Source organism: Medicago sativa, chromosome 4, assembly GCF_051527215.1.
Source record: "Medicago sativa cultivar Bolivia chromosome 4, Bolivia_mono, whole genome shotgun sequence".
NCBI classification, from domain to species: Eukaryota; Viridiplantae; Streptophyta; class Magnoliopsida; order Fabales; family Fabaceae; genus Medicago; species Medicago sativa.
In genome coordinates, this window is record NC_140752.1 from 70,133,296 (window position 1) to 70,154,471 (window position 21,176).

Genomic DNA, 21,176 nt, shown 5'->3' on the forward strand with positions numbered 1-21,176 from the left:
GTTGTTATTTCTAAATTTAGTAGGAAAAAATAGTGTTGTTTGTTACCTTGGATATTTTACAGTAGCGACCAATACTATATACTACTAGCATTTGCTTATAAAAATAAATCATAAACTAATAGCAATTTGGCATAAATATGTTCTCAGATCCTTAATTGATTTCGTTTATAATAAATGTGTTGTATTCTTAATATCAACAAACATTTTACTTTTGGTGGAGATTATGAAATGGTATTATGACTGTGTTGTCTTCAACAAACTGTATATTGGATATATTCTTGAAATGCAAGCCATGTCGTCTCTTAAACAAACAACATAGTTTTTAAAACACAACATAGTAACAATAAGAGAAGGGATCCGTTGACTCTAGGAATAATTCTCTAGTTAGTCCAAATCCCTACAATAAGTTTTGTTTTAATCTAATGGTCTTAATTAGTTACAAATTAATCTTTCTAGTTGTTTGGATCAAGATCTCCCTGTTCCTTGGCGCCTAAGAAATAGGTGGATGAATTGCAAGACTACTCTAAGAAGTATTGAGTGTCACTGTACCCATATACATAGAGAAGGAAGGAAATGTTGTTGTAGATGCTTTAGCTAATAATGGCCAAAGCGTAATGATATTAGCCAATAATGTTGTTGGAGATGATTCTACAGATTCACCACTCACTAAAATGCGGGGTGCACGACAAAACTCTTCAAGACACATTAATTAGACTTTTGGATGAGGAAGGAGCCATTTAGATCCTTGAATCATTCCAAGCGTAATGAAAGGTTTAACCTCTGCTTCACTTAGTTGCTTTCCGACACTTGCACGTCCTTTGGGATCTGACTTTGGTCCTGTGTTCTTATATTCTCCAAAGTATGAAGTTCTGTGGATAACATAATGTATTAATGTTAAAAATATATTTAACCTAAAATGATATATATATATACACTAACATATTACTAATGGATGAATCTACATGTTAATTATAATATATCATAAAAATGCAGAACTGCAAAGTTGAATTAAGGAATTTACTTGTCAAATTCAGGGTGCATGGTGTTATCCCACCCTTTGGGATGAACAACATTACTCATAGTTGAGTAAGCAAAGATAATTTTAGGATAAGTCATCCATGCTCTAGCTAAGAAAGTAGTACTTCCAGTTCCAGTAACATCACAATGCACAAATGAGTATAAATCATTATCTGATGCACTTTTTCTTGCCTGTGCTACTATCACTGTTGGCCCAGCGTCACCAAGCGCTCTCAATTCACTTTTCTGCATCATCATATATTTTTTAATTAATTATATCAAACTTCATCATATATTTTTCTGCATTGCAATTCTTGAATTCCGGATAATAGCGGCTAATAATGCATGATTGCTCGGATATGTGTTATGACTTTAAAACGTACACATGCTAATAGTATGTTGTTTACTTACAAAATATAGTGACGTCCCACTTCCAAAAATGAAATCCACAGTGCCTTGAATTAAGCAATCTTTAAAAAAATGATTATGTCTGTCATCACAAATTGTGTCCTGGAACCCTAAAAACTTGCAATTATAAAATGCTGCTTTGTCACCAGAAATTCTCAATGCAACTGCTTGACCACCTGCGCTCTTTCCATCTGGTCTTGGTGCAGAATTCTGTACCAGCAAATTCATACAAAATTTAAAGACTAAATTCATATTATTCATTTCTTACAAACAAATATGTATTTCATCAAATACAATTTGGATTAAAATATATAGCAAGAAAGTATACAAACCGATATGAGGATGTTAGCAGCTACAAAATAATCTGATTCAACAATCAATGTAGCACTGTCAACCGTGCCATATTGTTTTGCAGTTCCACCAAATGTTAAATTTGGCATATTTGCTGGTGTCCCATACAATGTAACAAAAGGTTTTGTCCTTTCAATTTTGATTTTCTCGTTATAATTTCCACCACCAATGCTCACAATTACACGAATGGTGTTCCCGGTAGGTATGCTATTAATCGCATCAGTGATGGTTTTGAAATCACCACTACCATCTTGCATTACTTTAATAACTTTAGCACCAGCCTCGGCAGTCACTAATGCAGGGTCAAGGGTACTTTTTCTTTGTTCTAATGGACCAACATTGGTATTAAACCATGAATCTAATTGAGTTTTTTCAGCAGGAATTGGAATTGTGTCATCTGATAATACACCTTTGACCGTAAATAATGCTGCTACTATGATAGCAATATTAATAGCATAGGTTCTTGTTTTTGAGACCATTTTTCTTGTTTCTGAAAGTTTTTATTTACTTGTGTGAATATGTGTAATTGGTGCTGGAATTTATATGATATTTCTGAGACTTAATTTGGGGATTATTCAATTTGATTCAATCATTTTTGTGTGATAAGAGCTAAAATTAAACATGGGGTTTATAGGTCATTGGTTACAAGTTCATTGGTTCAAAAAATAGAGTATTTTTCAGTTTATTATTACGTAGTTAAGTGTTGTGGTTTCTTTGTCACAAAAAAAATAGATTATGGTTGCTAACCATACAAATGTCTAAATTAAAATCTATTAGAGTTTCTACACCAGAAAATTGTAAAGTTTGGGATAGTGATTCTAGGCCTTGAATCTTGAGAGGAAATTTAGTGTAAGATTTTTGTTTGTTTTTTTTTTGTTTTAATGATTTTGAATTGAATCTAAGTTTTTTTTTTTAGGGAAAATTGAATCTAAGTTAAAAAAACACATATTTTTTAACCCAGTTAGGTTGGTCTGATGATATTGGGTTGGAATCTAGGCTAGGCTAATTTAACTTCCTGAAAAAACAAAAACACATCTTTCTTTTTTCTTCACGAAGGATAAGATCACATCTTATAAAATATGAAAATTCTATATAAAATAAAAAAATGCGCTAGATCCTATATGGTTTTAAATTTTACCTATACATCACAATATGTTTTTTAATAAATATACATTCACAATTTATTACATTATTATTATTATTATTATTATTATTATTATTATTATTATTATTATTATTATTATTATTATTATTATTATTATTATTATACAGCCTCTCAAAAAATATTATTATTACTATTATTATTATTATATCTAAAGTATTTTACTGAAATATATCATCAATAATTTCTGTAAATTGGAATTCAAAAAACAAAAATTGAAAAAAGAAATTAGCAATATAAAGGTTTATTTCTAAGCACGATCATACTTATAAAACTATAGTATGATGACAATATTTTGATAAAAAATATTTCCAATAAATTTAATGAATAATTTTTAAGTATAATATATAGATTTTTTTTGGATATAATACTAAATTATAAATCTGAAATATTACCTTCAAAAAAATAAATAAATATTAAAACTAGGGTTGTTGGTCTTGCGTCTTGGATTGGTTTTGAGACAAAAACTCATCCGATGCAATGATAAATTTTTGTTTTTTTTAACGAATTTAGCGTTTAGTTGTCACGAGTAGTCACAGTAGTCCCTCAATGAAACAAAATTCCAAAATAGTTCTTGATTGTGCACTCCATTAATCAAAGTAGTCCATGACGTTAAAATAATTATTCAATGTTGACAATAACTCTTTTATTATAGGGACTCAGACAACAAACAAATATTTACAGAGACTTATATGACAGTAAGTAAGTATATTGAGGGACTGATATGATAGAATTAACGAAGGATTTTAACGTCATAGACTATTTTGACTGACAAAGTACACAATCAAAACTATTTTAGAATTTTGATATATTGAAGGACTATGATGACCACTTTGTTAAGATATTCAAGGACGAAATTTCCTCATATATAATAGAAATAAATTAGGTGAAGAGTAAATATATCGTTTTTAGGGTACACCTTGTTAAAAATTTGAATGTACAAAATGTTGAACCAAAATGGGGTTTTTTTTTTTTTTTTACAAAGAACCAAAATGGGTTTTGTACAAGCATTTGAAGTTTTAATTATAACAAAATATGAGAGAATAATTAGATATGTTAATATGTGTTCAAGTATGCAGGACCATAAAAATATACATAGAGAATTGACGTGCATCTTTACCTTTTTTTATAAGAAAAAGGAAGGCAAAGAGCTTTAAAACCATCAAAAGCTTCAATGAACTACATTTTCTTTTCTTGCTGACTATTGGGAAAAACCCAAGTCCCACATCGGATAGACAAGACTCTTGAGAAGAGTTTATAAAGAGGAGACAATCATCACCTCACAAGCCGGTTTTGTAAGGTTGAGTTAGGCCCCGAATTTCTACATGGTATCAGAGCTTGTCGAATTCAAGGGCCGCCTAAACCTATTCACGCACCAAGCCCAAAGAGTGCTGGGCGTGAGGGGGTGTATTGGGAAAAACCCAAGTCCCACATCGGATAGACAAGACTCTTGAGAAGAGTTTATAAAGAGGAGACAATCCTCACCTCACAAGCCGGTTTTGTAAGGTTGAGTTAGGCCCCGAATTTCTACACTGAGAAGAGTTTATAAAGAGGAGACAATCCTCACCTCACAAGCCGGTTTTGTAAGGTTGAGTTAGGCCCCGAATTTCTACACTGACCATGAAGGAAAATTTGACTGAGCTTCCATTCAAAAGGGGAAACACCTACACTGACCATGAAGGAAAATTTGACTGAGCTTCCATTCAAAAGGGGAAACACATAACTTCTCATTCCTAGTTCCCCTAAAGCAATGCATTAGCAAAGATGAGATGAGGCTGGTTGATCTATCAACTGGTCCTCGAGGAAGAAGTTCTTTGATAAGGCCATTTGTCACGTTTTCAGCCCATAAATTTACTTCTTTAGTCACTTCAACAACTTTTGAAACCATATCAAATACAAAAATCAGTTATGCGAATGTGTTTCATCAATTATTTTCATAGAAGTTGATACTTGATGCTCACATACATGGAATTTCTTTGATCAATTTAGAATTGGTATTTACCAAAATCACGAAGCTAGACTGTCAAAATATAAACCAATTCATACCTCCAAATATACTACAGTTTCAATTCAAATAAATGAAAAAACATTATAACTAAGTTACGTAACGTTCACACCACACCTTACGAAGTAACCCTGCAACCCCCATGAGACAAGCCATAGAAAAACTTCAGGCACAGGTAATTATCAAAATGGATTATCAATGAAATCATTTTATTCCACTCCATTACACTCTATACCATCAATGCAAACACACCATAAGTACTTGATTGAGGTACATGAATGATTTAACACATTTCCATGAATTATAGCACAAAGGTTAATACTTATTTATTAGTGAAGACCAACACCAAGGCTATTTATGCTTCAAATGTAAAATAACATGTGCTTTAAATTAACTTTAAAAAGGTAGATATGCACACCTTGGTTTGGAAATCAAGGGAAGCCAAAGTGGCTTTGTAGTTATCACACACTATTTGTTTGAAGGAAGGTTGAAGAAAAAAGGTTTGCTCATCCCATACACCATCGACGAAAGAGAGGCGAGGTCCGCCAATAGGAGCAACATCCTCGAGTAGGACGGAAACAAGATAAATGGTGAAGGAGTTGAGATGAATAGTGGATTTGGATTGGAGGAAGTCGAGAAGTTGTTGTTGTGTGGGACCCTCAGATCCAGCCGCAATGAGACTGAGCACAACTTGGAACGACATTGGCGAAAATACTATGTTCTCGTCTGATTCTTTTAAGAACAGATGATTGGCCGGCCATGCGGAGAGAAACATTGGTTTGATTGGTGATTGATTCACAGAAAGCCATTGTTCTTCTTTTTGATCAAGAGTCTAATTCTTCAAAGACTATTACTTCTGCACTTGGTTTGGTGTGCAATTCCTTCAACTTCATATAGGGGCAATTTCTTGTGCTTCAAGAAACAAGATAATATTGAACCCAAATTATATTTTGCAATCTAACTCCACTCAAAAAAAGAAAAAAGTAATCTTTAGGATATATGGCATGGACTTGTACCATAAAAGAGAGATGAATGACGAAGAGTAGAGAACTAACTTTAGACTTTAGAGAGATTTAGAATATATGGATCGTTTGGGAGATTTTAGGTTTAATTTAAACCAATATTTTATTTTAAATTTTTAAAATATAAAAAGATTGGGTTTATTTGTAATTTACGAAATTTTTGATTTGGAGAGAGACTATAGGAACAAATTTTGCTTTTCTTTTATGGCTCTTAGTGATTGTTGGAAGGTTAAAATTGACTGCGAGTGTGATTCTTAACTAAAAATACACATTTTATGTATGAATAATGCTAAATTTTACGAAACACACGCAAGAAACCGACGAGCACTATTTTTCATTAGCAATTTCACCAATTACATTGTATTGTGTAAAGGACCAAACTGAGATGCAAGTGATTTATGAAAATACATGTTGTTGAAATTGACTCAAAATTTGATGGATGAAGAAGATTGTTGCTAAAAATATAAAAGATATGTTTCAAATATATTTCGTGCTTCCAGAAGATTGTTGTTGAAAATACAATATATATTTTTGTACGGTGTGAAGGAAGATTTGATGCAAATATATTTTTAAAAGGAATATTTGATGCAAATATATTTGGCGCTGAAGGAGAAAAAAGAAATGTATATTCAGGGTGATATCCCGTTCCAAATTTACGAGTTATATTTTCTATAAACACATATCATGTATCAGATGAAAAGTGAGGAGTAGAAAAAACAAGATTGAAAAGTGAGGAGTAGAAAAAACAAGGATTAGAAGCAACAAAACAAGGGTTTATAGAGATTTCTCTTGGCAACAAACACAAGGGTTGGGATTGAATTTTTTTTCGTTGTTTCACCTTACAAACACTATCTTGTAACCCTTTGGAATCTTTTGTAAACATCATTATAGTGGAACGAAGAGCTGCTCTCCCCAGAGTAGGTCAGTATTGGACCGAACTGGGTAAACAAATTTCTTGTATTTTTTCTCTTCTCTCTGCTTTAATTTTTGCTTGTGTTATAATTGTCGGTCACGTTGATATTGGAGGAACTCATGGTGAATTTATTTATTTAGTTAAGAATGATACGTAAAACTACAAGGAAATGCACGCTTTTTCCTTGTTGGAATCTCAATTTTTTAGTATATTGTTATATTTTCATAAATAAATTATATATTTTTTATGAAGAAATAAATTATTCTTCTGATTTTCACATAAAAAAATGTTCTAGTTTATTTTAAAAAAATGTTCTAGTTTATTTTAGTTGTGTGGTTTTCTATTTTATTTTCCCTAGTCACAACTTATTTGTAATCATAAAAACTTATAATTTATTATTTTCATGTCTGCTTTTCTAAATTCCATCGTTACTAAAATAATTTTGTCTAATGTGCACAACTAAAATAGTCTTACACCATGCACATTTTTTTTTTCTCTGATCATCTGATCAACAAAAGAGTGAGCAATAACTATTATGAAAGCTGCAAAATAATAAACCATTACATAAACCTAAGGCGCGACGTTAAAGATTTATCTGTCTCGTGTATTGGAAGAGGAAATGGTTTTGTTGTTTGTTGTGCACTGCGTATGATACACGTGAAAAATAAAGGAAGGCTTGGATATTTGTGTTTTTGTATACACGTGAAAATTTTTAGCTTTTGAATGAGTGACTCAGAGCATAAATATAGTGAGCACTTGCATAAAACCGTTTTTCTAGTGAGAAAAATAAGGCAAAGCTTGACTAACCAAGTAAGCAAACTGAGTCAAGGGCTTCTTCATGCTTGCGTACAAGATTCACTTTTAGATAGCCCTAATTTTTTTCATCAACTTCTGAAATAAACTAACATCTAAAATTCACAGAAAATGGCTTCTTCATACTCCGAGGGCTTGAAAACCTATGGCTTCTCCGCCCTCTCTGCCGAAGAAGAATACAATCAGAACCTCACATTGTCCAAGAGAAACCGCAGAATCTGCCTCGAAAGGCTTCCTAAACACAATGACAGTATGTATGATATTGATACTTACTTAGCTATAATATAATAGCTTCTTTCATTTCTAATCATATTTTCTTTATCAGAATCTATGGTTACTGGTCGCATTAAACTACCTGATATGCTTGTGGAGAAGTCTTGGTTGGAAGCTTTACCTGGTGAATTTCACAAACCTTATGCCCCGGCTCTTTGCATGTTCGTCCAAAATGAGATTTTTGCTTTCAAAGATTCCGTATATCCTCCTGCGCATTTGATTTTCAATGCTCTTAATACTACTCCTTTTCATTCTGTTAAAGCTGTGATTCTTGGCCAGGTTTGTGGATTTCAATTTGAATTCGAGTTTTTCTCTTTTGTTTACTCCACTGATTCTGATTTTGGTTATTTTAGGAGCCTTACGACGGACCTGGTCAAGCAATGGGGCTTTCATATTCGGTTCCGGAGGGAGTTAAAGTTCCATCCATTTTGAAGAATGTATTTAAGGAGCTTAAGAAAGATATTGGTTGTTCCGTTCCATCTCACGGCAATCTTGAAAAATGGGCTCTGCAGGTAACCATTCATTATTTTGATTCTGTAGAAATGTTGGAAATTGGTTATTTTGATATTGTGGTCGTTATTTAAAGAATTTGTCCTAACATTTCATTCTTACAAATATTTATTTTATGCAAAAAGTGTGATTTCCTTGAATGGCCTCTCAATTTTCTGTAAAACATACAGATTTGTGGACTAGTTTAATTGCACAATTAAAGCATACACGGTTAGTGAATCCATTGTGAACATGTTTTTAAAAAATAACCATGAAAACAACGGTGACCAAATATATATTTTCAGCTTGTAGATAAAATATTTTTCAATGATAAAGATAAGAATTTATGTCAATAACTAAAATTCACTGCTTTAATTGACAATTAATTTTAGATTCAAGAATGACATGGCAGAATAATCACCCTTAGATTTTATCAAGAAATTATTCTGAAATTAATGTTAGCCAATAAAATCTCAACCTGGCCGGAAATCATGGGGTGAAAGGTTAATAAATAAGATTGAAATCTAAGGGTGATTATTCTGCCATGTCATTCTTGAATCTTTCTTGATAAAATCATTCTTGATATCTAGCATTTTCCTTAATTTTATTGAATCGTCGATGGGATTCTTATGAAGTTAGGAAAGTGTCAGTTCTAAACGCAGAGGGGGTTTCCTTTTCTTCTATTCACTCATTTGTGCAGATGGTTTAACATGGTATTAAAACATGACTTTAATTCGTAAATTTTGTTTTTCAAAAAATATTCTCTGATCACAACTTTAACTTAATTTCAGGGCATTCTCTTGCTGAATGTTGTTCTCACAGGTTAGATATTTTACATTTTTGTGAACTTCTAATCAAGAGTCTTGGTGACTTAAATGTCGTGATATGTTTGTACTTCGCTACGTGCATGGTGATCTAGTATGACAATGACCCTCACCATGTTTGGTGTATTATGTTTGTATACTAGTATTTTGTAACTAGCTTTCAATTCAGGTAGGAAGAATGAAGATAATTTAAATTCACATGCAAATATAGGCTGGGAACATTTTACAGATGTTGTTATCAAGACGATCTCTGAGAAGAAGGAAGGGGTCGTGTTTCTGCTGTGGGGAGAGTCTGCTCAGGAGAAAATTCGGTACTGTCATTGGAACTAAATATGTAATCAGTGATGTGGTCTTACGTCTTATAATAGTCAGCTTGTTCGAAAAAATTATATAAATTTGGAGTAAATGTTTATTTTTGTGGAATGGGTGACAAGCATGTTATTCTGCTTACTTTGGGTGTCTTATATGCAGCTTAATTGATCAAACCAAGCATCACATTCTAAAAGCTGAACATCCCTCCACGTTGACTGTGAAAAGAGGTTTCTTTGGCTGCAAGTAAGTTGACTTTCCTTTTATATTGAACTGTGTTTATTTGATTTTCACTGATCAGTTTTCCTTTTATATTGAATTGTGTTAATTTGATTTTCTCTGAACAGGCACTTCTCTAAAACTAACCAACTTCTGGAGCAAAAGGGGATTGGTCCCATAGACTGGCAACTATAATTTGTATGTAGAGTTCCGGTGATTTTTTTAACTTGTTTCCCTCGATGTATTGACGGTTCTGAAGATTCCAATAGGGGGGGAAGAGGTGCTTTTGTTGATAGTTTGACCTTGCAGGGTTGTTTGTTACCTTGAATATTTTTCAGTACCGACCAATACTAAATATTGTACTAGTAGCAATTTGGCATAACGATGTTCTCGGATCCTGAATTGATTTCGTCTATTATCCATTTTTTATGTCTGAATTAATGAAACCACAAATAATGATGGACACATTACTTATGTATTTGGACACAATCTAAAATCATAGAGTGAAGTCATTCTTTAAATAAAGCAAAGAGAACCTACTGAGATCTTATACATAAGACACAAGCACAATGCAACACTCACTACAAGAAAAATCAACATGTTGTGGGTGTCAAATCAAAACCATCACAAACAAAGCAAAACGCCCACAAAATAAAGATTGAGAGTGAGTTTCCATGATGGAAAAGTTGGAAGAGCTGAAGAAGGTCGATTGTGAGATGAACTCTGGAGTTTGCTGCAAGCTTTACAGACGTTGTTGCCCAGGTAAAGTTGCCATGTCAGGGTCCCCACGTAAGACATGGACATATATAATTTCATTGATGAATTGTCACGTCTGGGTGTTGACATTGTGCATCCGAATTAATGAACACCTCATACGAGTGTATACACATTGAGAAAGGAAGAGGTAGAGAGAGTGAATGATATATGCAATAGATTTGTGATGTAATAGAAAGAGACTAACAGAAAGATAGAGATAAAATGAGAGGTGTTGATGAAATGAGATAGAGATACATAATCAAAATTTTTTTACAATAAGCTTCTGGTTTATTGTCTCTATTTATTTAGTTTCATAACATTATTATTATTATTATTATTATTATTATTATTATTATTATTATTATTATTATTATTATTATTATTATTATTATTATTTCGGAAAGTTGCTTTGATGTTGATGTTTTCTATAATCAACCTTTATTAATTTTTCTAGTAAACAAATATATACAATATTGTTGTACAAATTTTTTATCGATCGTATATATTAATTGACCTCAAAAAACTTTTATCAATTATTGGTATAAAATAATATCATCATTTTTTTTTACAAAACTTTTATCATTTTAATAAATAATGATGAATGGTTCCCTAAATGATATGATGATAGAGTTTACTTTCTCAAGTAAAAAAAAACATTTCTATATTTAATTAATTGCATATTTGGATTCTAACTTCTAAGTGTGTTTAACAAAATTACATTGAGCCATCATGGATTTTGTAAAAGCTAAACTTTCGAGTTTTACTAAAATCTCATCCAACCGTGATTTCAAACATGTATTTTTTTTTTTTTTTTTTGAAAAAACTAAATTAATCCACCCAAATTGAAATGGGGAGAATCGAACATAAGACCTTGAGGAGAAATACAAGTTCCAAGTCAATATCACCAGACCAAACCCAAATAGGTGATTTCAAACATGGGTGATTTCAAACATGTATTAAAAATGTGAACTTGTTGACTTGATAAACTTATGCTTAGTGTATGTTTGGTTTTTATTATTTAAAGGGCCCAAAATTGTTTTTACTTGTAGAACTGATTCTACATAATGCTATAATTTGTACTTTTTGACTTCTTAAATTGATTTTATCTTTAAATTTATTGTGTCAATCCACTTTTAAGGCATTTGCATGTTTCCACTCTTAAACTTCTAATAAATTAGTTGTCCCCACACATAAAATCTTATGATCCTAGCAATGGGATAAATAAAGTCTACAAAACCAAAGGGATGTCTGCATATAAAATCTATGCGCTTGTTGAAATCATTTCATTACATAACTCGGTTCACAACCTTCTCCTTCTGAGTTACTATAAATCTAGGAGCATGAAATCTAATATCATTCATTTTCAGACTGCTTAGATTTCTCACTCGAATTATGAACATTTTGCTTGGTAATACATGGAAATTTTCTATAGGTTCAACTACTTTTTTTTTTTGTTGAAGCAAGGTTCAACTACCTATAAACTAACAAAGTTGCGGGCTCATTCTATTTCTTTCGATCTAATTATACTTGTAATCATAAGAGTTTCAACTGCACATTATTACTTCTATTGGGATTGTTATGCAAAGGGAGTTTCTACGGTGCAGTTAAGAAACTGACTTTTTTGAAAAAGTTATTTTGTTTAGCCAATAATATAACATCATTTTAAGACTAAACTTTACCTTATTACAAATCAGTCCTCATACAAAATATTAATTACTTTTGATTTATTAACTTATTTTATTTAGAGTTAAATCATTTATTAATTATGCACAAATTAAATCATTTTTAATCATTCTCTTTCTTCAGTTTCTCCATCTTCATCCGCAGAAGGGGAAAAATTAAGGTTGTACATGTTCCAAAACGAAAAATCACATGCATGTGTCACTCTACATTTTCCAAAACCCTAAACATCAACATCAACATGGGTGATTCTAATGATGACCCGTCAAAGATTCCATCGATCTCAACCGATTCATCTAATGGTAATGCTCCTAATTCATGTCCCGGTATTGAAATCTTTTCTTGAATATTTAATTTTCTGGGTGTTGTTGATTGTATATTTCAATTGGTTTTTTCAAATTTTTGTTTGATTCAGGATAATTCAAAAAATCTGCAGAAGGGGTTTCTCTAACCTAAAAATCTAAAGAAGATGATAAGATTTTGGAGTGAAAGGGAGTGAAATAATGACAAAATAAGATGATAAGATTTTGGAGTGAAATGAACTGATGAAGATGAACATACTCAAACGGATGAAGATGAAAGGGATTCAAAGTTGGTGTGTTTTACCCAATTTTGATTTATGATTACAAAATAAAATAATAATAAAAATGTTTAATTTTGATTTAATCTGAGACGCGATTGCAATAAGTAAAGATATAATGACACGCCTTATATGTGCAATACACCATATAATCTGACGTGGCATGGATTAAATACACAAATGCTCAATGATTGGCCATAGGGTTAACTTCACCAAAAAAGTCTTTCTCATGACTTTACCGTAGAATTTTCCTTATGCAAAACCACCTCCTCATGTTCGTTTCTATGGAAGATGTAAAAAAGTGTTATATTTTCTATGTATTCCTACAATGCTTGGTTTTCAGCCCATATTTTTCTAAACTTATTTACACCTTGTTAGTCATGCTATTTGAAAAAGACTATTACTTTTCCCACCCTGCTGCCTTCTCGCGCGCCCTACAAAATTTTCAAAAATACCCCTGGTCCGGATTATACAATCCGGACCAGATTGTTAGTGATATCCGGAAAACGAATTTTGGAACCGATGCTTGTTGCTTTTTTGTGTCTTTCTTTGATGTCAAGGGTCTCTGTTGACCGTTATATGAACCCCACACAAGCTGCAATGCTATTACAGGGTTCATATGAACGGTCAACAATGACCATGACACCACCGACACCCCTAAAAAACTAAAAACATTTGAAGAAAATGGAAGAAAAGAGGTGAAGTGAAAAATGAAGGTATTTGTTGAAGATGGAAGTCTATTTATAGCCTAAAATAAGTCCTAGGTCATTAATACAGTCAATGAAAACGTGTTAGTGATTGTAACCGTCCAAACCCACATTAATGGCTCTGAATCTTTCCGGATTGTACATTCCGGAACGTCATTACCCCTACAGGAAGTGCCAACTTTTCCCTCGTTCACCATTATCGCATGAATTCGGAAAATATATTCCGGAAAACAGATGTGCATTCCGGATTTTATATTCTGGAATGCATCAGTCATGGCCCGTGGTCTGCACCACACGTTTTTGTCGGTGGTCAGGTCAAAAAAACGCGTTTTACCACGTTTTTTGACTGCATTTATGGCCTCAAAACCGTTTTTGACCCACCCCTCCCTATAAATAGCCTTCCAACCCCACCATTTCTCACACCATCATCTCCCACCCTCTCCTCCTCTTCTTCCTTCTACAACCATGGTTTTCCATCTTTGGCCATTCATAGATAAGGGCCTCGTTGAAAACTTTCAGGGTATGTATGAACGGTCAATGAAGATGGAACCGCGTTGCAACTAAGTGCGGTTCATCTGAGGGTCATGTGGGTCAGTGTGGTTCTTAGCTTCGCCTGTCTGGGCATAAGTTTGAGCACCCCCTACCTCCCTCAGGGGCATTGTTTTCTTCTTCCCGCCCTCCTCTTCCCTCCTCCTCCGGTTTTCCTCCAATAGGGAAACTACTGCTATGTCCTATCACATAGCAGTGGTTAGGCTCTTAGGAGATTAGAAATAGATTTAGGATCTTACGTAATAAGATTAAAAAGCTTGAAAATTATTGTAATGTATTGTTCATATATTAATAAAATGTGTTGTTTTTATGTTTGTGTCTTTTTATTTCTGTTTTTTATTTTATTTGCATTTTATTTTACGAATTGTAAAGCTTAAAATTGCAAAAGTTCTGGTAAAACACAATTCCGGATTTTAAAATCCGGAAACATCTGCAAAATTCTAACAATGCAATCCGGAAAACGAAATCCGGACCAGGGGTAAAATTGGAAAAAAGGGCGTGCGAGGAAAGACATAGGGTGGGAAAAGTAATAGTCTTTGAAAAATGGGTGTTGATGTGTTTTCCACCGGTGTTATTGGCCCATGCTTACAAATGTTAGGATTTCACAGTGTTTTTTAAAATTTGTAAAAAAACCTGAAACGTTTTATACGAGGCTTTTAGAAATATAAATACGAGTATTTCAAAAATTTATTCAAATCGAGAAACATTTTATAGACCTTTTCTAGGGAAAAATATACACATAAAAAATGTTATAAGTGGTTTTACTAGAAATAAATATCTGACATGTTATGTGAGGGTGAATTCATAATGGATTAGAAAATGTTGAAAGTGAGGGTGAAAAATTAATGTATAGAAAGTTAAATTGAAAAAGGGTAAAATTGGATTATTATTATTATTATTTTTATGGTGATTTGTAGGGGTGAAAATACATATGTAGGAGTATATCGTAAAATTTCCACTATACAACTTACTTTTTTTTAACTTCGGTTAATCTAAGCCCATACAGTGGGCCCAAATAGCCTAAGTTGTTTCTGTAACCCTAAATAAATACATTGTTGCCGCACCACATCTTTCTTCATCAATCTCTCTTCCATTGTTCTCTTCTTTCTCTCTGCATCATTTATTATGTCGATCCTTCACACCTCCATTGTTTTCTTCTCCCTTTGCATCCTATCTTCTCTCGATCCTCTCTCTGCTTCTTCTACTTGTATTATGCAACTATTTTCTCTATGTTTTTTATTTTTAACTAGAAAGCTGCAGCGGCCGCCTTTGCCCAAATTGACACTGCACCGACCCCTTTCCACTTTCGTACCACATCGACGCGACTGTGCATGATGTAGCCGTTTCAGCCGCACCATCCACTTTTTATAACAAAGGTTGATAAATCCATCTTGATTTAATTTTAATATCAAGTTTTGCAAGATTCAATTTTATAGATCTACTATTTGCCTAAATTTTAGATTTTCTAACAAAGTAATCAAATTTAATTTATGCGACTCTTTGATAAAAAAAAAAATTTAGGGTTTTGAAGAGCTTTGCTTCACAATGGACGAGAACGATAATTCACAATGATCCGATATTGGAGGTAAATCATTTTCTATCCCTTAATGTATAATATTTAATCTTGTTTTGTATATTCGTTTGATCTTTTTTAATCTTTATACTTGCAAACAATCAACAATAAAAGTTAGTAGAAAATTTGTTTGATCTTTTTTAATTTTTATATTTGTGAATCAAACTTCTAGTTTGTGAGTTAACAATAATCATACTTGTCATTTAGTTGATCCACACTTTCGGTGTATTGATTCACAAATATCACCTTCTACGCATTTACATATATTGAGAGACCAAAATCCTCAATTCTACTTTGAAAGAAAAAAATTAAGACACAAAAATGATTTGATTGAAGAATCTTCTGGCTCTTCAACACAAATCCATTAAAATTTAACAATTTTCGCATCACAATGAATCCGGGATAACTCAACCGGTCTTGCCAAAGACAAACTTAATATAATATGTAAGAATGATACTCCCTCCGGTTCTATTTATAAGAGAAAGTTTGGAAAACAAAAGTTGACGTATCTGGACTGAAATTTTAGCCAAATACATCAACTTTTGTTGACCCAAATTTCTCTTATAAAATTAGGACCGGAGGGAGTAATATCTAATTACGTTTAAGCGGTCTTACGTTTTGAACAAAGGTTCGATGCTAATTTCACATCGCGGCTGGGCTAAATTCAAACCGTACAAATTAGTTTTTCAGGAACTATATAACATCTAATTAATTATTTGTGTATTATTTAAGCAGTCATCAATATGGAATTGAATTTTCAAAAATTCAATGTAAACAAACATCGAGTTTTAAGTTTTTCATAACTATACACAATTAAATCAACTATTAGATAAAAAATTGTTAAGTTCTTCAAGAACTATAACCAATCAAATCAATTTTTTTTTCAATCCTTCATATATGCATCTGTATTGAATTCTTCAGGAATTCATGGAGAATGAAAAATAGTTTTTTTTTAAGTTCTTCAAGAACTATATGCCAAATCAAATATTGAATAAAAAATAATAAATAAAATAAATCCAATCAATTCATTTGTGCAATCCTTTAGCATGCATCCCTATTGAATTCATCAAAAAAAAAATTGAGTTTTTATATTAAAGGATGCACTACTGTTGAATTCTTCAGAAAAAAAATTGAATTTTTAAGCAATCCTCCAGTGATGCCCTACTGTTGAATTCTTCAAAAGTTCATTAGAAAATTTTGTTTGTGCAATCCTTCAGGGATGCATTATTGTTGAATTCTTCAGGAATTCATTAGAAAAAAATTGAGTTTTTATAAGCAATCCTACAGGGATGCATTCCTTTTTTGATATAATATAGTTCTTCTGGAATTATATTAATGATGTGATCAATCTCTTATGCAATCCTTTAGAGATGCATGAATGATGAATTAGAAATAAACACTAATTTTCATAATAACGATAATGTGTATCTATAAGGTAGTAACTCCAATTAATAAAATTATAACAGTAGCCAATAATTATCTATACAAAAAAAAATCTTTTTTTTTTGCATAGAAAATCTATAGGAGAGTTCGTATACCTTCTCTGTTGGTTAAAGCATTGTGTTGGTAACGTGTTATAAAACTCATAGAATAATAACAAAAAGGGAAATGTTAACTTGTGCCCTTAAGGCACAAGTTATTATTCTCGCGTGTGTACAAGTATGTTACATTTGAGCTCTATTTATAGAGAAAAACAATAACTTATGGAACAACCCCAGTAGTCTAGTAGCATGACCCATTAACTTATTTGCTATATGGATATCTGCTTATAATATTCATAACAAATTGCCTATTTGTTCAAATTTTTGAAAGAAAAAAATTAAAATTATATTTGTAATAAAAAGATCTGTTTTTAAATGTCTTATCGTAAATAAATAAATAGATTAGGTATGCCGAAACTCATTTTATCATAAATAACGAATTGTCAACACCAATAACAAATGGTCGGAAACAATCCGTAATTCAAATAGTTTCGAGCAAAACCCTATCCAGAAACCTGTTTCATTCTCACATACTTTTTCAACCACATCGCTAAATTCATCTCCTTCATCTATTGCTTCACCTGCTTCTGAGTTTTCCAAACAATTGTTAATGGAAGCTGCCACCGCAATTTCTGGAGGAAAAATGGAATATGCGGAGGAGATCCTCTCTCGTTTCTCTCAAACACAAAACCCAAGACTGAAATTTGATCGTTGGTTATTGGATTGCATGGCTTTAGCGCTGAAGTCGCGTGTGAATAACATTGAAAATCCACCTGCAATAGTGGAATTTTTCAGCAAAGAACATGCTAAGTCGACTCACCTTCTCCTTGATCACTCTATTTGCTTCAAGCTCTCTTTCATGGCTGCCAATATTGCAATCCTCGAAGCTACATTTGAAGATACAACAAAGAGCGTGAAGAATCTTTGTGTTGTGGAGTTTGATAATGGTAATGGAAAACAATACATAAACCTTCTCCAAAAACTCCATGCACGTTTCAACGGTTAACTAGCAATGTTGAAGACCACGACTGTGACGGTGAACGTCGACGACGAGAATCTGAAAACCATCGGAGAACTTTTGGGTCGATATGCTAAGTTTAGGAATCGGGTTTGAATTCAAACCAGTGAATTGTGGCTCAGAAGATATTCTCGATGTGAATTTCGCATTCAACCTATACATAATTCTAGATGAAAGCGTGTCAACAGAGAATCCAGGCGACACGCTTCTTCATCAAGTGAAATCCACGTGACTGGCTTTGGTTGGATGGGAAGAACTCTCCCCAATCAACAGTGAGAGTTCTTCCCATCCAACCAAAATCAGTCGCGTAGATTTCACGTGACGAAGAAGCGTGTCGCCTGGATTCTCCGTTGACACGCTCTCATTTCGCATTTTGTATAGGTTGAATGCGAAATTCATAGCGAGAATATCCTCTGAGTCACAATTCAATGACTCGCGAGTTAATTCTGTGAGTTTTATGTTCACCGGTTTGAATTCAAACTTGATTCCTAAACTCTCAGCTTCTCGACCCAAAAGTTCTCCGATGATTTTCAGATTCTCGTCGTCGACGTTCACTGTCACAGTCGTGATCTTCAACATTGCTAGTTAACCGTTGAGACGCGCATGGAGTTTTTGGAGAAGGTTTATGTATTGTTTTCCATTACCAATATCAAAATCCACAACACAAAAATTCTTCACGCTCTTTGTTGTATCTTCGAATGCAGCTTCAAGGATTGCAATATTGGCAGCCATGAAAGAAAGCTTGAAGCAAAGATAGTGATCAAAGAGAAGGTGAGTTTTCTTTGTTGAACAATTCCACTACTAGAGGTGGATTTTCAATGTTATTCACACGTGATTTTAGCGTTGAAGCCATGCAATCCAATAACCAACGATCAAATTTCAGTTTTGGGTTTTGTGTTTGAGAGAAACAAGAGAGGATCTCCTTCGCATATTCCATTTTGCCTTCAGAAATCGCGGTGGTAACTTCCATTAACGATTGTTAGGAAAACTCAGAAGCAGATGAAACAATAGATGAAGGAGATGAATATAGCGATGTGGCTAAAAAAGTAGGTGAGAATGAAATACGTTTTTGGATAGGGTTTTGCTCGAAACTATTCAAATTATGGATTGTTTCTGACCATTCGTTATTGGTGTTGACCATTCGTTATTTATGATAAAACGAGTTTCGACATACCTAATCTATTTATTTATTTATTTATTTTTTATAAGACATTTAAAAACAAATCTTTTTATTACAAATATAATTTTAATTTTTTCTTTAAAAAATTTGAACAAATAGACAATTTGTTATGAATATTAAGTGGATGTCCATATAGCAAATAGGTTAATGGGTCATACTACTAGACTATTGGGGTTGTTCCATAAGTTACTGTCTTTTCTCTATAAATAGAGCTCATATGTAACATACTTGTAGACACATGAGAATAATAGATTGCACTATTCTCTCTTCCTTCTCTCTTCTTCTCTCTATTCTTGTTATTATTCTATGAGTTTTATAACATGTTATCAACACAATGCTCTAACCAACAGAGAATGTATACTAACTTGGATCTTACACATTATAATATCTAAAGCACTAAATGTGAACCACCTGATCTATTTTCCTTTTATTGATTTTCTTACTCTTTACTGTGTTTATTTGAATTTGTCTGAGCAGGCACTTCTCTCAAACTAACCAATATCTTGTGCAAAGGGGGATTGATCCCATAGATTGGCAACTATAATATCTATAGTAGAGTTCAAGTGCACTTTTGAGCCTGTTTTCCTTGTTGCATAAATGGTTCTGTAGATTCCAAATCACCAAGAAAAGTGGTGCTTTTGGCCTGATGTGTTGTAACCTTGTATATTTTTCAGTACTGACCACTACCATATACTATATACTAGTAGCAGTTTTGCATAATGATGTTCTCGGATCCTGAATTGATTTCGTGACTCGTGTATTATCCATGTGCTATCTTAATATCAACAAATTTTTTACTTACAGTGGATATTATAAAAAAGGTATTATCAATGTTTCAACAAACATTTCGTTTGGATATATTCTTCAACTTGGTTGTATTACTGATGCGATTTGAGTTTGTTTGGTGAAGCACTTTAGCATATATTCTCCATTTATAATATTTATTTTTATCCGTGTATTATACTAGTAGCACTTTAGCTTAATGATGCTCTCTTCCTAATGATGTTTTGAATTTATAATATTTATTATTGGATACGTTTTTCATAAGTTTTTTTTTTTTAAGAGAACGTTTTTCATAAGTTGAAATCCTCTTCATTTATAAAAATAAATGAAGGAAAATAAATCGAAGATGTCATTTAAAATGAGATAGACACAAAAATAGGTTGTGGGTCACAATATTATTAATTATTTTTTACTTTCAACAAAATTATGTGTATATTTATTTCTTCAAATAGAAGAACTGAAAAATGTCATAAATAAAGAGGATCTCAAGTCGTTTTTTATAGTTATGTCATTCACCGTATAGAAACCTTAGCCTCTTTTTCCATCACCTATCATGTGATTTCTATCGTTAACACATTCTAAGATCACATCTCAAGATCACTAGTCTCCTATTGTGACATGACTAGAGTAAATAGGTAATTACCCCCTTGAAATTGTAAGTTTTGTCAATTACCCCTTGAAATTGCACAACATTAATCAATTTACCCCTCCGTCAAATTCTTCTGTTAGTCAACATGACGTTTTGCAAATACCCCCCTGAAATTTTGCACTTATGTGCAAAATGCCCCCGAACTTGAAAATTTATATTTTTTTTTCTTCTTATCCTTGACAAATGTGGAAGAGGAGGTGAAGAAATATCAATACTACTATAATCCATCCATGGGTTTGTATGCATACCCAGAAATTGGATACCCAGAAATCAATAAAAATAGTTCTATTTTTTTTCTTTATGAATAAATTCAAAGTTTAGTCAATGCTAGTTGTAAGTTTTCTCGTCAAGTTTACTTTTATTATCATGTAAATGTAAAATAAATCATGAAAGCAGATTGGTTTACATATTCTTC

General features: G+C 32.5%; 2 protein-coding genes, 1 long non-coding RNA gene and 1 pseudogene across 3 annotated transcripts; 2 read left to right on the forward strand and 2 right to left on the reverse strand.

Annotated features, from left to right (window-relative positions):
• Positions 1–245: 245 nt before the first annotated feature.
• LOC146931351 (pectinesterase PPME1-like) lies at positions 246–2,290 on the reverse strand. Its single transcript, XM_085702839.1, has 4 exons — positions 1,758–2,290; positions 1,429–1,635; positions 1,022–1,263; positions 246–869 (listed from the first exon to the last, which is right to left on the reverse strand). Exons 1-4 carry the CDS (start codon positions 2,253–2,255, stop codon positions 710–712), a joined length of 1,107 nt encoding a protein of 368 aa, XP_085558965.1. The 5' UTR covers positions 2,256–2,290; the 3' UTR covers positions 246–709.
• A 2,296-nt stretch (positions 2,291–4,586) lies between these two features.
• On the reverse strand, positions 4,587–5,646 carry LOC146931352 (serpin-ZX pseudogene; annotated as a pseudogene).
• A 2,139-nt stretch (positions 5,647–7,785) lies between these two features.
• LOC146931353 (uracil-DNA glycosylase, mitochondrial-like) lies at positions 7,786–10,218 on the forward strand. Its single transcript, XM_085708328.1, has 7 exons — positions 7,786–7,941; positions 8,017–8,243; positions 8,318–8,476; positions 9,245–9,275; positions 9,447–9,588; positions 9,749–9,832; positions 9,934–10,218. Exons 1-7 carry the CDS (start codon positions 7,803–7,805, stop codon positions 9,998–10,000), a joined length of 849 nt encoding a protein of 282 aa, XP_085564454.1. The 5' UTR covers positions 7,786–7,802; the 3' UTR covers positions 10,001–10,218.
• Positions 10,219–15,194: 4,976 nt separating this feature from the next.
• Positions 15,195–20,267, forward strand: LOC146931354 (uncharacterized). The gene is made up of 3 exons (XR_015008369.1): positions 15,195–15,453; positions 15,599–15,662; positions 19,807–20,267. It is a non-coding gene; the product is annotated as an uncharacterized LOC146931354 (long non-coding RNA).
• The last annotated feature ends 909 nt before the right edge of the window (positions 20,268–21,176 follow it).